Below are 13,891 nucleotides of genomic sequence, written 5' to 3'. Positions count from 1 at the left end.
TATTTGGGATCAAAGTCTATTAAGTGTCCACGTACGAAGTTCATCTCTCTTGATCCAACTCTAAGCTCTGAAACTCCTTCAAAAACCACACACGACATAAGCGGTTTAACTCCCACTTTAAGAAGAAACAAGGAAAAAAAAAAACACACACACGGGTTGTATAAAAATCCAAAAGCCCATCGAGCGGAAAAAAATGCCGACACAAACGGGAATTTAATGCTGTAGATAATAACCCGAGGAAAACATCGCCAGCAGCAGCGGCTCAGCTCAAACAAAGGAGAGAGGGGGAAGATGGCTGCAGATGACGTCACGGAGAGCCCCGTAGCGAGCGTAACGAGATATAATAATGACGTCATAAAAGCTTCCCTTCAGCGAGCGTTGAGGAAGGTGAGAGAATGACGGTGTGTGAGGAGGCGTCCCTAGTCTTCATTGTGGGGAGGTGAGGGGGAAGGAGAGGGGTGAGGGGAGAGGGAGAGGGGTGAGGAAATAACGGGTTAAAAAGAGACGGGAAGGGGTAAGGGGGGGGGGGATCAGGTGAGGGGGGAGAGAGAGGGGAGAAAGGTGACAAAAGAGAGGTGTGGGGAGGGTGAGGTAGCCCAGGAAAGATGGATGAGAGGGAAGAGAACATCCTGGGAGAGTAGAGTGAGAGGTAAATGTAGGTCACGGGGAGAGACTGTAGTGAGACTGAAAGTAGGCCACGCCCTCTCTCTCTCTCTCTCTCTCACTTTCACTCTCTCTCTCTCTCTCTTCTCATTCTCACACCTTTCCCACCTCTTACTCTCCCCTCTCTCCCCTAATTTACTCTCCCCCAGGTAGGCCATCATGTTTACAGTAGATTAATGAGGTGAACTGTTGGGTGTTCCGCTGCGTCTCCGTGGTCGAGTAATGGCTGTATTATGTTAACTCCAAATTCCTGTTTTTCGAGGACCCCTTTTGTTGTTCCAGAGACATGGATTATAGTGTTGAGTTAACGTTGCACTATAGTATGTATGTATATGTGTGTGTATGTATTTGTACGTGTATGTATGTATGTATGTGTAGGATACATGTAAGTATCTCTGAGGTATGTATGTATTAGTATGGATATGTATGGTAATTTTTTGCTCTTCCTTTCTGTGATCCTCCCTGATCTCTTTCTTCTCCTCCTCCTCTCTTCTTCCTTCCCCTCATTTATTCGTCCCATTTTCTTCCTCCTCATCCATCTCACATCCTCCTCCCTTCCAGATACCCCTCACATCTAAACCCCTCTACCCTCTCACTCCACTTCCCCTCTCACTCACACTCACTCCCCTCTCCTTCACACACTCTCCCCTAACCGCACTCATCACTTCTGTTTCACCTCCCCCAACGCACCTTCTTCACGCCCTCTCACCCCCCCTCTCCCATCTCCTCTCCCTTCCTCTGGACTTTTCCCTTTCCATATCTCTCTCTTCCTCCTCCTCTTCCTTTCGACCCTCTCACTCCCCATCACCATCCCATACCGAACACCTCTCTCATATACTGTCCTACACCCCTCTCCTACACCCCACACCCCTCTCCTACACCCCACACCCCCTCCCACAGCCCAGGTAGGCAGTAGCAGGGCCCAACACACCGTCTTAATCACTAGCGGGCCATCGCAGGTGAGGCGTTTACCTGGTCTACACACTTAATTTCAGTGTCTACACATGGCCTAATGATTACTTCATAGTGTGTACACAGCTCCGTATACATAGTTGTGTGTACACATGTAAACAATGTGTGTCAGGTTTTGCTTAGTGTTTACGTCCGTGGCGAGTTGTACGTTGGCTGTACGTTACGTATATATGATACAAGTGCGTACACGTCCTTAGCAAGTGTATGTTTATTGCGTGTATAGAAGATCACATACGGCTCAGCCATGTCCACGCCCATAATAAGTGTGTAGAAATAATCACGGACGGTCTATAGCTACAGTACTTAGAAAGTGTCCTTTGATATATATCAAAGGACACTTTCTAAGATACATAACTAATGACTGTCTCAAAAGTGGGGACCCGACGACTGTACGTGAGGGTGTGTGTGTGTGTGTGTGTGTGTGTGTGTGTGTGTGTGTGTGTGTGTGTGTGTGTGTGTATCTAAGTGTCTGTGTGTCTGTCTGTCTGTCTGTCAGTTGTCTCTGTAGTTGCTTGAGGGTATTTTGTGAAACTTGTTATATATGTTTTAAATTAATAATAATAATAATAATAATAATAATAATAATAATAATAATAATAATAATAATAATAATAATAATAATAATAATAATTTGTGCTTCATGAGGTGATGCCTTAAGACTCTGGCATCAGGTAATCTGAGGTAAAATGTCCCACCTGACAACCTTTAGTTTCAGGCAGGGATTTTCCCCTAATCTCACCTGGTCCTTATATGGCGGGGAAATACTAGCAGGGTGAGAAGGACACAACCCGAGAGAGAATCCCCCTTACTGTTGGGGTCCGTAGAGACGATATTATGTATTATAAGTAGCAGATCTTTATTATCCCAATATGTTACCTAAGTCATTAGCTATAATTCATTACTTTGTATCTTTAATATAATTATCTGTCTATCTGTCTCCCTATTTATAAAATCCTCTGGTTCTTGTTTATCCCTGTCTGTCTGCCTCTCCGTTGTCTTTCTGTATAACTACTCCTCTGTCTGCCTGTCTGCCTGTCTGTCCTACCTCTCTATCCGTCTATATAAAAAACGCCTCCAGAATCTTTTAGAAAATTACCTGGATGACGTAATTAATGGGGGATTAAATAGCTAATGTGGAGGCAAATCCTAGGATCATTAATGTAATGGGTGGATGGGGAGAGGGGGGTGTGGAGGGGTGTGGAGGGGGGGGAGGGGTGGAGAGGGAGGTGTGGGGAGGTGTGGAGAGGTGTGGAGAGGTGTGGAGGTGTGGGGAGGGGGTGTGGAGGTGTGGAGAGGTGTGGGAGAGGTGTGGGAGGGGGGTGGAGGTGTGTGGAGAGGTGTGGGAGAGGGGAGGAGGTGGGAGAGGTGGGAGGGGGTATGGAGAGGGGTGGAGAGGTGAGAGGGAGAGGTGGGAGGGGGTGGAGGTGTGTGGAGAGGTGAGAGGGGGAGGTGAGAGGCAGAGGTGTGGGAGGGGTGGAGAGTGGGGAGGGGGTGTGGAGGTGTGTGAGAGGTGTGAGAGGGAGGTGGGAGGTGTGGAGAGGTGTGGAGAGGTGTGGGGAGGAGGTGGAGAGGTGTGTGGGAGAGGTGTGGGGAGGGGGTGGAGGTGTGAGAGGGGGAGGGGTGTGGAGGTGGAGAGGTGTGAGGTCTGGAGGGGTATGGAGAAAGGTGTGGAGGAGAGGAGGTGGAAAAGGGGTGATGCTTGTTAGGTTAGGTTGGATAGGTTAGGATAGGTTAGCTTAGGTTAGGTACGACAAAACCATTACGGAATTACAAGAACGCAAAAGAAGAACATTTTGTAAGGGGTTGCGTCACCATCTTTGTTTGTTCTCCTTTGTTCTCTGTTATTCTTTGTTCTTTTCTTCATTTTTCTGTTCTTTATGTTCAGATGGTAGTTTAAGGAATGGGAGGTGAGGAGGCGGGAGGGGGTGATGGAAGGGAGAGTGAGAGAGGAGGAGGAGGAGTAAGTATAAGAGGAGAGAAGGAGAAGGGAGAGAGAATGAGAAAACAGAGAGCTAGAGGAAGAGAATGAGAGAGTAGAGAAGGAGAGGAGAGGGAGGAGGAGTGGGAGTGGGAGGGGGGGTGAGTAAGAGAGGGGCCGACGATGCATGAAGATAATCTCTCGCGTCCTGAATACATTTTTCGCTTGTCAGTGTATATAAAGAGGAGGAATTTTACCATGGTTATGCCTGTAAATATGTGGCCAAAGAGAGAGAGAGAGAGAGAGAGAGAGAGAGAGAGAGAGAGAGAGAGAGAGAGAGAGAGGAATTATTAAAACGTTAGGGTAGAAAATGTCACCTATGATAATTACTGACCCTGAAGAACTGACCTGACTGATGCAGTATATCACCCAAAAGATATTAGGATAACTAGTGTGTGTGTGTTTGTGTGTGTGTTTAATATCCCCTCTTTCCTCTCCTCACTCATCTACTCAACCCACTCACTCCCCTCTCCTCATTCCTTCCTCACCCCTCTCACTCCTCTTCTTATCCCACTCACTTCCCTCTTCCCTCCCCTCACTCCTTCTTCACTCCACTCACTCCTTTCTTCCCTCCTTTTACTCTTTCCTCACCCCTCTCACTTCTCTCCTCATCCCACGCGCTTCCCTCTCCCCTCCCTCCACTCCTCTCCTCATCCCACGCGCTTTTCCCTCTCCCTCCCCTCTTACCCCAGGCTGCACCCTCACCCTCACCTTGCCTCCTCTCCTCATTTCCTACCGACACCCCTCAATTTCCTCCCGTCGTCCCAAACTTCTACCCTTTATCCTAAGCTCCCTTGATCTCTCCCTCCCTCCACCCCTTCCACTCTCTCCCCTTTGTTCCACCCCTCCCCTCTCCCTTCCTCTTTCCTCCCCCTATCCCTTCCTCGTCCACCTCCCCATCATTCCCATCCTCTTTCCACTCTCTTCTCCCCTCTCCCTTACTCTTTCCACCCCTCTCCCTCTCCCTCCTCTCCATTGATGGTATTTGCAGCATTAACCTCAAAGGCTCCTTACTTGTGCTTGTGGTCACCAGCGCCATTGTGTAGTGAATCGTTCGCGAGAGAAAAATCCGGGGGACAGAGAAGGCAGGACGTCTGGGTATAATGCCTCTTAGGGTCACTCATAATAGGATATGTTTATTGATAAGACTTCCCGCCGACAGAAGGCTTATGAGACAACATGTTTCTGCGGGGTATTATTTTGTTGTTGTGGTTGTTGTGGTTGTTGTTGTTGTTGTGGTTGTTGTTGTAGTGGTTGTTGTTGTTGTTGAGGTTGTACTATTGTGCCTCAATAGTTGTTATATTAAGAGTGTGTGTTATAGATTAGTAATTATACCACTAATCTATTAAGGATATTTATCTAATGTCTTTAAGTAAAATAAATCAGGTTTTACAATAAATAAATGTTAAGAAAAACTAAAATTTATAAATATATGATGAATGTTGTCGTGAGGTGAGGACACAGCAACAGTCATGTGGTGTTCGTAATGATTATAAAATATGCGATAGAAAACAGGTCTGGCATTTATTTAATATTATCTGACAAAATCTTTATGACGAGGATGGAGTTCGTTATAACATATAAGGCTTATAACGAGCTGACGTTCGTAATAAGACATCCGCTATAATCCCCCTTGATGGTCGCCCCACGTCAATAACAACGACGGCGTCACCTGAGCCTCGCCTCCTCTCGCTACTGAGGCCTTTAGGACGCCGGGGGACATAACCTGTGTCTTTATGTCCTGTGTCCGTTCTCCTATATGGTGAGAGATGACCTGTGGACACACACTGACACTAATAAAGGCTGTAATCACGTTTCTTTACAGTATGTTAGAGTACACCGAATTTTCTCCCTAATATATATATATATATATATATATATATATATATATATATATATATATATATATATATATATATATATATATATATATATATATATATATATATATATATATATATATATATATATATACACACTGTATGTATATAAAGTTCTTCAACAAGACAGACGGTTGACGAGTATCTTAACGTAGCTCAACATAAAGTATTCTTAACACCATTTTCAGGATAATTTATGTTTCCAAAAATTAAGTCCCGCGTCACTCCCCACCTGGGTGAGTAACACCACCCTGACACCCGTCACTCCCCGCCTGGGTGAGTAACACCACCCTGACACCCGTCACTCCCCACCTGGGTGAGCAACACCACCCTGACACCCGTCACTCCCCACCTGGGTGAGTAACACCACCCTGACACCCGTCACTCCCCACCTGGGTGAGAAACACCACCCTGACATCCGTCACTCCCCACCTGGGTGAGTAACACCACCCTGACACCCGTCACTCCCGACCTGGGTGAGTAACACCACCCTGACACCCGTCACTCCCGACCTGGGTGAGTAACACCACCCTGACACCCGTCACTCCCCGCCTGGGTGAGTAACACCAGCGCCATGGCCCTCAGTGTGGTTGAATATGAACCTTATAATGGATGTCTGGCGTCCTGCCTCAGCACTGCCATTTGTTGTAACACACGTAATGGGTGACAGATGGTGCCAGTCTCTGTGTACACCATGCTAGAGAGTGCCACCAGAGGAGAGAGTGCCACCAGAGGAGAGTGCCACCAGAGAGTGCCACCCCAGAGAGGGTGCCACTCAGAGGAGAGTGCCACTCAGAGGAGACCAGAGAGAGAGAGGAGAGTGCCACCAGAGAGAAGTGCCACCAGAGGAGTGCCACCCAGAGAGGAGAGTGCCACCAGAGGAGGCCAGAGGAGAGTGCCACCAGAGGAGAGAGCCGCAGAGGAGAGTGCCACCAGAGGAGTGCCCAGAGGAGAGTGCCACCAGAGGAGAGTGCCTGCCAGAGGAGAGTGCCCACCAGAGGAGTGCCACCAGAGGAGACCAGAGTGCCACCAGAGGAGTGCCACCAGAGGAGTGCCACCAGAGGAGAGTGCTGCACCAGAGGAGAGTGCCACCAGAGGAGTGCCACCAGAGGAGAGTGCCACCAGAGGAGAGTGCCACCCAGGAGAGTGCCACCAGAGAGAGTGCCACAGAGGAGAGTGCCACTAAAACCCACTAGCTATTTTACTTTTCCTTTCTTCACCCCCACCCTCCCCACCCTCCCACCCTCCCCACCCTCCCCACCCTCCCCACCCTCCCCACCCTCCACCCCTCCCCCACCCTCCCCACCCCTCTACTTCACGTTTCCTCTGTATTTCCTATTTCTTCCCCTCTTCTCTTCTCCCTTCATCTCTCCCCCCCACCCTTACGTCTTTCTCTCTGTCTTCTTCTACTCACAGTCCCCTATTTACCTCACCTCTTTATTCTCCTTTCCTTTTCTTCCTCCCTCCTCTATCCCCATTACCCATCCCTCCCCATTCACCTTTTCTCTACCTTACCTCTCCCTCTCCTTTCGTCTTCACCTTTCTCTCACCTTTTCACCCTCCCTCTCACTTTTACACTCCTCCATCTCCCCTTTACCTCCCTCTCACCCTTCCCCTCTCCCTCTCACCCTTTCACCCCTCCCTCTCACCTTTCACCCCTCCCTGTCACCCTTTCCCTCTCACCCTTTCACCCCTCCCTCTTCCCTCTCACTTGTGGTCTACTGTACAGAGGCGTATCTTCGATCACATCCTCGTGAGGTCATCGTGAAGGCGTCAAGGGTTCTATCGACTTATTAGAGCTGTACCTCACTGTGTCCACGCCCCCTCCCTCCTGCTGGGGGTGTGGCCGGCGGGAACAGGGAGAGAGAGGGGGGAAAGAGGGTGTGCGTAGAGGAAAATTTCACCCTCATCCTAATCCTCATCATACCACTTCTTTCTCCTCATCTTCTTCCTTCTCCTCATCATCCTCTTCCTCCTCATCATCATCCTCATCCTCCTCCTCCTCCTCCTCCTCGTCTTTTGGCAGCATTGTTATCAGATGAGTGAGGTGGGCTGGAGGGCGCCACTCCTCCCTCTCCTCACCACTTGGAGGTCCTTGTGGAGCAACAGTAGCGAGGGAGAGAGGGAGGGAGGGAGGGTAAGAGACAGGAGGGAGGGAGAGAGAGAGAGAGGGAGTGAAATAGGGTGGGTGAGAGGGAGGAAGGGAGGAAGTGAGGGAGGGTGGAGAGATAGATTAACACACACGCACACACACACACACACACACACACACACACACACACACACAGGAATTTCCTAGCCTCCTTGCCTCAACTTTTTAACTCTCTCTTGATAAAACTTCGGAACACTTTCTATACTTTCCTCAGGGAGAGTGTGAGATAGGGAGAGTGTGAGACAGGGAGAATGTGAGACAGGGAGAGAGCGGAAATTAGTGAGACAGGGAGAAGGAGAGAAAAGGGATGGAGAGAATGAGGAAAGGTGAAAAAAATACAAAGGAGAGAGAGAGAGAGCGAGGGAGGAGAGAGAGAGAGAAAGTGAGAGAAAGGGAGAATATGAGACAGGGAGATAAATATCACGAATCTCAAAATAATAAGTTATTGGTGAAGAACAAGGAGACCTTATTTTAACTTAGGAGAAACTGTTAAAATTATTCCATATTTGTCTTAGTGACGAGAAAAAATTATCAATGGGAAAGTTTGCTTAGAAAGAATACGACGACAAGCTGCCTATAACACACACACACACACACACACACACACACACACACACACACACGTTCATAAATCAATTTTTGTCGTTCATGAATCACCTGTTGGTGTAAAGTCAGTGCATAAAGTCAGTGTCGTAAAGTCAGTGTCGTAAAGTCAGTGTCGTAAAGTCAGTGTCGTAAAGTCAGTGTCGTAAAGTCAGTGTCGTAAAGTCAGTGTCGTAAAGTCAGTGTCGTAAAGTCAGTGTCGTAAAGTCAGTGTCATAAAGTCAGTGTCATAAGTCAGTGTCATAAAGTCAGTGTCGTAAAGTCAGTGTCATAAAGTCAGTGTCATAAAGTCAGTGTCATAAGTCAGTGTCATAAGTCAGTGTCGTTAAGTACCGTATTAATTGTTATAACCTATTAATTGTTACAACTAATAGGCGTTTGTGAATAGCTCGTCGTAATGTGCAAAGAATGTTTGTGTTTCATTAGGCTAAATTATTGGTGTAATTTGTGATGTGTGTGTGTGTGTGTGTGTGTGTGTGTGTGTGTGTGTGTGTGTGTGTGTATGTGTGTGTGTTAAGTAAATATAATTATTTTTTTTCCTGTATTTTGCTGAAGTTGTTTTGTTTTGTTTCTTCATAGCACATACACACATACAGACACACACACACACACACACACACACACACACACACACATACAAAACCATTCAATAGACACAACTCTCTCTCTCTCTCTCTCTCCTCTGGGTTAAGGTGGAAGGGAGAGGGAGGGTTGGAAAGGGGGAGAGGGAAGAAGGGTGGAGGGGGATTAAATTGGAAAGGAGGGGTGTGGGAAGGAAGAGAGGGTGGGAAGGGGTTAAAGTGGAAGGATGAAGGGAGTGGGAAGGAAAAAAGGAAGGAAGGAAGAGAGAGGGGAGTAGAAGGAAACAAGGGGGGTGGGAGAGGGGAGGAAACCGATAAAGAAAACGGCCTCTGGTTGTGTATTTTCTTAGGTAACAAGTTTTATGTTTTGAGAGCTTGGGTAGAAATGGTGTCCGTATGATGAGGCCAGAATCCTGACCCAGAAAAATTCCTCTTTCGTTCCCAACTTTTTTCTTTCTTGTTCTTTTGGTTCGGGTGTCTTATGTAGGATGATGAGGGGAGGGTGAGGTGTGAGGAAAGTGGTGGGGGTGAGGTGTGAGGAAAGGAGGTTAATGTTGATACGATGAAGTATAAGGACAGGTGGTTAGAGTGAGAAGGAAGGGATGAATACTACCACTACTACTACTACTACTACTACAAATAATAATAATAATAATAATAATAATAATAATCGATTATATTTCAAATCTATTAAAAATAACAATATTTTTCAATTTTTTCCCACAGGTGTTACGTGTGTCCGTTCTAGGTCGACTTGGGAATTCACTTAAGGCGCCTTGGTTGTTTTTGCTAACAATTCTAAATTCTGTGATGATGGACGAGAAGAGGAGGAGGAGGAGGAGGAAGAAGAGGAGGAGGAGAATAAGCCAGCCTCTTCCTCTCCCCGTCTTAGTCTCTCACTGAAGGCAGCGTTTAAACGTACTCCCTCTCATCCCGAGCTCATAGTAACTGGCACCAGGGCCAAGGTGTGAGGAAGTGCCACTTGTAAGCCATGGATAGAGGGCTTGGAGAGTGCCAGATAGGGAGGCACTGAACCGTGGCCCTCTCTCACTCTCCTTCCCTCCTTCTTATTTTATTTTATCTCTCTCCTTTTTCTGCCTTATTTATCCTTGTTTTCTCTGTTCTCTTTTTTACTCTCTGTCTCTCTCTCTCTCATTTCCTCCCTCCCTCTTTAACTCTCTCCCCTTCCCTCCATCATTTCCTCTTCCACTCTCCCTCTATATCACTCGCTCTCTCTCACTTATTGGGAGAGGGGAGTGGGCTTGAAGTGTACCATGGTTCACTCTCACCCACTCTCCCCTCTCTCTCGCTCCCCTTGTGTACACTAACTGGGGAATGAATATAGACACATGAAAGACAGCTCACTTTCTTTTAACCTATCTCTCTCTCTCTCTCTCTCTCTCTCTCTCTCTCTCTCACCCTGGTAAAGTTGTCAAGGTGGGTCAGTGAAGAATGACACCAATTTATTTCAGTTGTTGGTTGACGGTGACAACACCCACCCTTTCCCTGACAGCAGTGGCTACCTGAGGCCAGATTACCTCTAGCGTCGATAACCCCCCCATCCATTTAACATAGAATCACGCCCGTAAAACCCATGGTCGCTCGTGACACGTTGTTGACCCAAACACAACACTGCAACGCGTTTGTCCATTGCATAAATAAAACTTTCATTGCCTCCCCCCCCCCCAAAAAAAAATAAATAAAATAAAATAAAAATATATATATGCTTTCCAAGTGAGATGATTGTGTGTGAACGAGGCTGTCATGCCGTGACAGTTTTATATGACAGCTTGTTGTGTCACATATATACGCACACAGACACAACTAGAACACCTGAAATATAGAAGTTATATATTAAAGTATTTGGCCATAGTGCAGCACAGACAGGTAACCTTATACTATTGACTATTGATTAAGGGAAACACATCGTGGTCTTACCTGTGGACGGATCAGGGAAATGTGAAAATATGTCATTATGGTCTAAACTAACACTGATGGTAATGTCTATTTACTTCCTTACCTGAAAGTGTTGGATAGCATTATCTTGTTAAAGGAAAACTCACCTGTATTTTGGTGTACAGGAGATCGGTCAGCTGGAGTACACTATATCTGAGTACACTATAGGTGCTTGTACTGTTTCTACGTGTACTACAATGGCTCGATGTACAATGATTTGGTGTACAATGTGAAACAAAACTTAGAAATATTTGAAAACTTTACATTAGCATTGACAAATCCTCCAAGACTCGGTGACGTGCGCAGGTGAGCCGTGATTGGTCCATATGGGTAATGACGTCAGCTGTACCGTGTGTTGATATTATTCTCATATAAATTTCCCTGATCCGTCCAGTGGTGGTGGTGGTGGTGGTGGTGGTGGTGGTAAGGATGGTGGTGGTGGTGGTGGTGGTAAGGATGGTGGTGGTGAAACATGAAGGAGAGTGATGGTGATAATGGTGGTGGTGGTGGTGGTGGTGGTGGTGGTGGTGGTGGTGGTGGTGGTGATGATGGTGGTGGTGGTGATGATGGTGGTTGGTGGTGGTGGTGGTGATGATGATGGTGGTGGTGGTGGTGGTGGTAGTGGTTATTATTATGACGATAACGAGGAGTATGATAATGATGACGCTGATGAACCGAATAATGACGATAATGATTGTGGCGATGATGATGGCGGTGATGATATTGATGATGATAATGCTGATGATAATAATGATAGTGATGATGATGATGATGATGTTGATGATAATGATGATGATAGTGAAAGAGATGATGATAGTTATGATAATGGTGATGATAGTGATGATGATAGTGAGAATGATGATGGTGATGATAATGAGGATGATAGTGAAAGAAATGATGATAGTGATGATGATGCAGGAGGAGACAGATGCCGAAGGCGGCTCTCAAGAAACACACCATAATAATAGTGTAATGGTGCATGTTAAGACTAGTACAGAGGGAGGAAGATGACCAGCCTGGCGCACACCACATCTCCTGTAGTCACCATTAACCCATTAAACAAACCATTATTTTCACCATTAGTCTCCATTTGATAACTGTTATTTTATCTACATTAACTATTTGGTATCTATTATTTTACCATTAGGATCTATTAGTCATTATTTTTATCCATTAGGTAACTATCATATGTCAGTTCCATTAAGTGTTAATTAGGCTTTAGGTTTACCATTAACGTGTCCATTAATATCATCAATAGGCATCTACACAGTTACTATTTCTACCATTATCCCCATTAGATATTTTCTTTGTTTTTTTTACTCTTCTATCCCTTTAAAATACCATTAACCTTCCCATTATGACACTACCATCATCTGCTATAGTTATTAATTAAGCTATTATATATATATCTCCTCTATTTACCGGACTATATGGAGAGAGCAATCCGTTCTACCCCTTATACCATTAGATCGTTATATGTAGAGTCATTTGAAACCATTAAAATTATATTCAGAGGAAAATTAAATGAGCGTAGACTTCAGAATTGAGTATGTAAATCTGTCCTCAGTTCTATAATGACACAGACGAGTGTTATAATGAGTTGTGGGGTTTTTTCTATAATAAAAGCCAGAGGAAATGGCGTTTGTCTTTTGTTTTTCACTTGATCCTCTTTTGTTTTTCTCCTGATCTTTTATTGTTTTTTTCTGATTATTGATTTTTTTTCTGTTCGACTTTTGTTTCATTCAATTCTTTTTTTATTTTCCCTCTTATTTTTTGCATTCTTCCTTCTCCTCTTTTCTTCTATTCTTTGATATTTCCTTATCCTTCTTTAAATGTCTTATTACTCCTTTTAACTATATTATTTTACCCTATTATTTCAAATAATGGACAAATAATAATATCGATATAACTCACTCGATCTGTTTAAATTAACTCTATGTTAATAACCGTGTTAACAATATCAATCTGACTTAACAGGCGTGGAATTAACTTACGCCTATCTAACAGAGAACTCATATTAACAATGCCAATGTTAACAGTATTTAACAGTTGAAGGCCAGAGGGTGAGGAATGTGTGGTGTACGCACTGGCCAGGTGGTAGGTGGTGGGGGGGGGGGGGGGGGGACAGGTGAGTAATTAACACACTACAGGTACATCAAGAAACAGATTAACACACATTGAAAAAAAAATCTTATATAAATGGCTCCTAGCTAACTAAAATATATATATTCATGATATACATTAATATAGTTTTGTGTGCCTATTTTTATATATACATTAATTACAAGTAAGAACAAAAATTTTACATTAACATCAACAAACATTGGGATTAATATATAGAGATAAATGTGTTTGTGAATACTGTATATATACATATATTTCGTCATTGGGGGGGGGCAGGCAGGTGAGAGGAGACAGGTAAATTGACAGTGTTGACAGAAAATATGTCAGTTATGTATGACAGATATGACAGATATTTAGAAGGGAGGGATAGGTTCAATACAATGGGAAGAAGAAAGACGAAAAGAAGATATTTATTTTTGTGTGTAGGAGAATAGGAAAGGGGGAGGAAGAGGGAGAGGGGGAAGGGGAGGGAAGGGAAGGGGTACTGGTGATTGTCTGTGTAAATATTTCCCTTCTTCAGGTTTCCCTAACTGGCTCTAAGAGGGTGTGTCAAGTCAACCCCTAAGACTAGACGGGAACCAACTTACCTCCATATTGGGGTCTTATTCTCTTATCGTATCCTGTCTGTAGGGAATCCAAGATAGCGGAGATGTTACCGTCCGTCATAGTTCTGGGGGGAAGACAAGGCCACGAATACATTAGTTATCTATTTTATTTTAGACTCTATACATGTGTTTTAGATTTACTGTTTTAGATTTATTTCTCCCCTTTCTCTCCCCTTCTTTCCCTTATCTCTCACTGACCCCTCTCCGTCCCTCACCTCTCACCACACTCCCCTCTCATCCCCTCATCTCCCACCATCCTTCCCTCTCCTTCTCTCACCACTCACTACATTCCACTCTCCCTCTCACCGACCCACTCTCCTTCTATCACTGACCCCTCTCCGTCCCTCACCTCTCACCACACTCCCCTCTCATCCCCT

General features: G+C 45.2%; 1 protein-coding gene across 15 annotated transcripts in view; it reads right to left on the bottom strand.

Moving 5' to 3' along the window:
- The window catches only part of LOC121874326 (gamma-aminobutyric acid receptor subunit beta-like), a 105,921-nt gene extending 92,339 nt beyond the window's left edge, over positions 1-13,582 (bottom strand). For 13 of the 15 annotated variants that reach the window (XM_042378433.1, XM_042378437.1, XM_042378435.1 and 10 more), the window contains exon 1: positions 13,497-13,576. In XM_042378433.1, coding sequence (XP_042234367.1) covers positions 13,497-13,575 — 79 coding nt within the window. In that variant the 5' untranslated portion in view covers position 13,576. Of the gene's footprint in view, positions 1-13,496 lie in introns of all 15 variants that reach the window. The other 2 variants (XM_042378448.1, XM_042378439.1) reach the window with 2 other exon arrangements.
- Between the last annotated feature and the right edge of the window lie 309 nt (positions 13,583-13,891).

This window comes from Homarus americanus, unplaced genomic scaffold (assembly GCF_018991925.1).
Source record: "Homarus americanus isolate GMGI-L3 unplaced genomic scaffold, GMGI_Hamer_2.0 scaffold9748, whole genome shotgun sequence".
NCBI lineage: Eukaryota > Metazoa > Arthropoda > Malacostraca > Decapoda > Nephropidae > Homarus > Homarus americanus.
The sequence above is the reverse complement of the archived record's forward strand: the minus strand, read 5'-3'. Positions and strand labels throughout refer to the sequence as shown.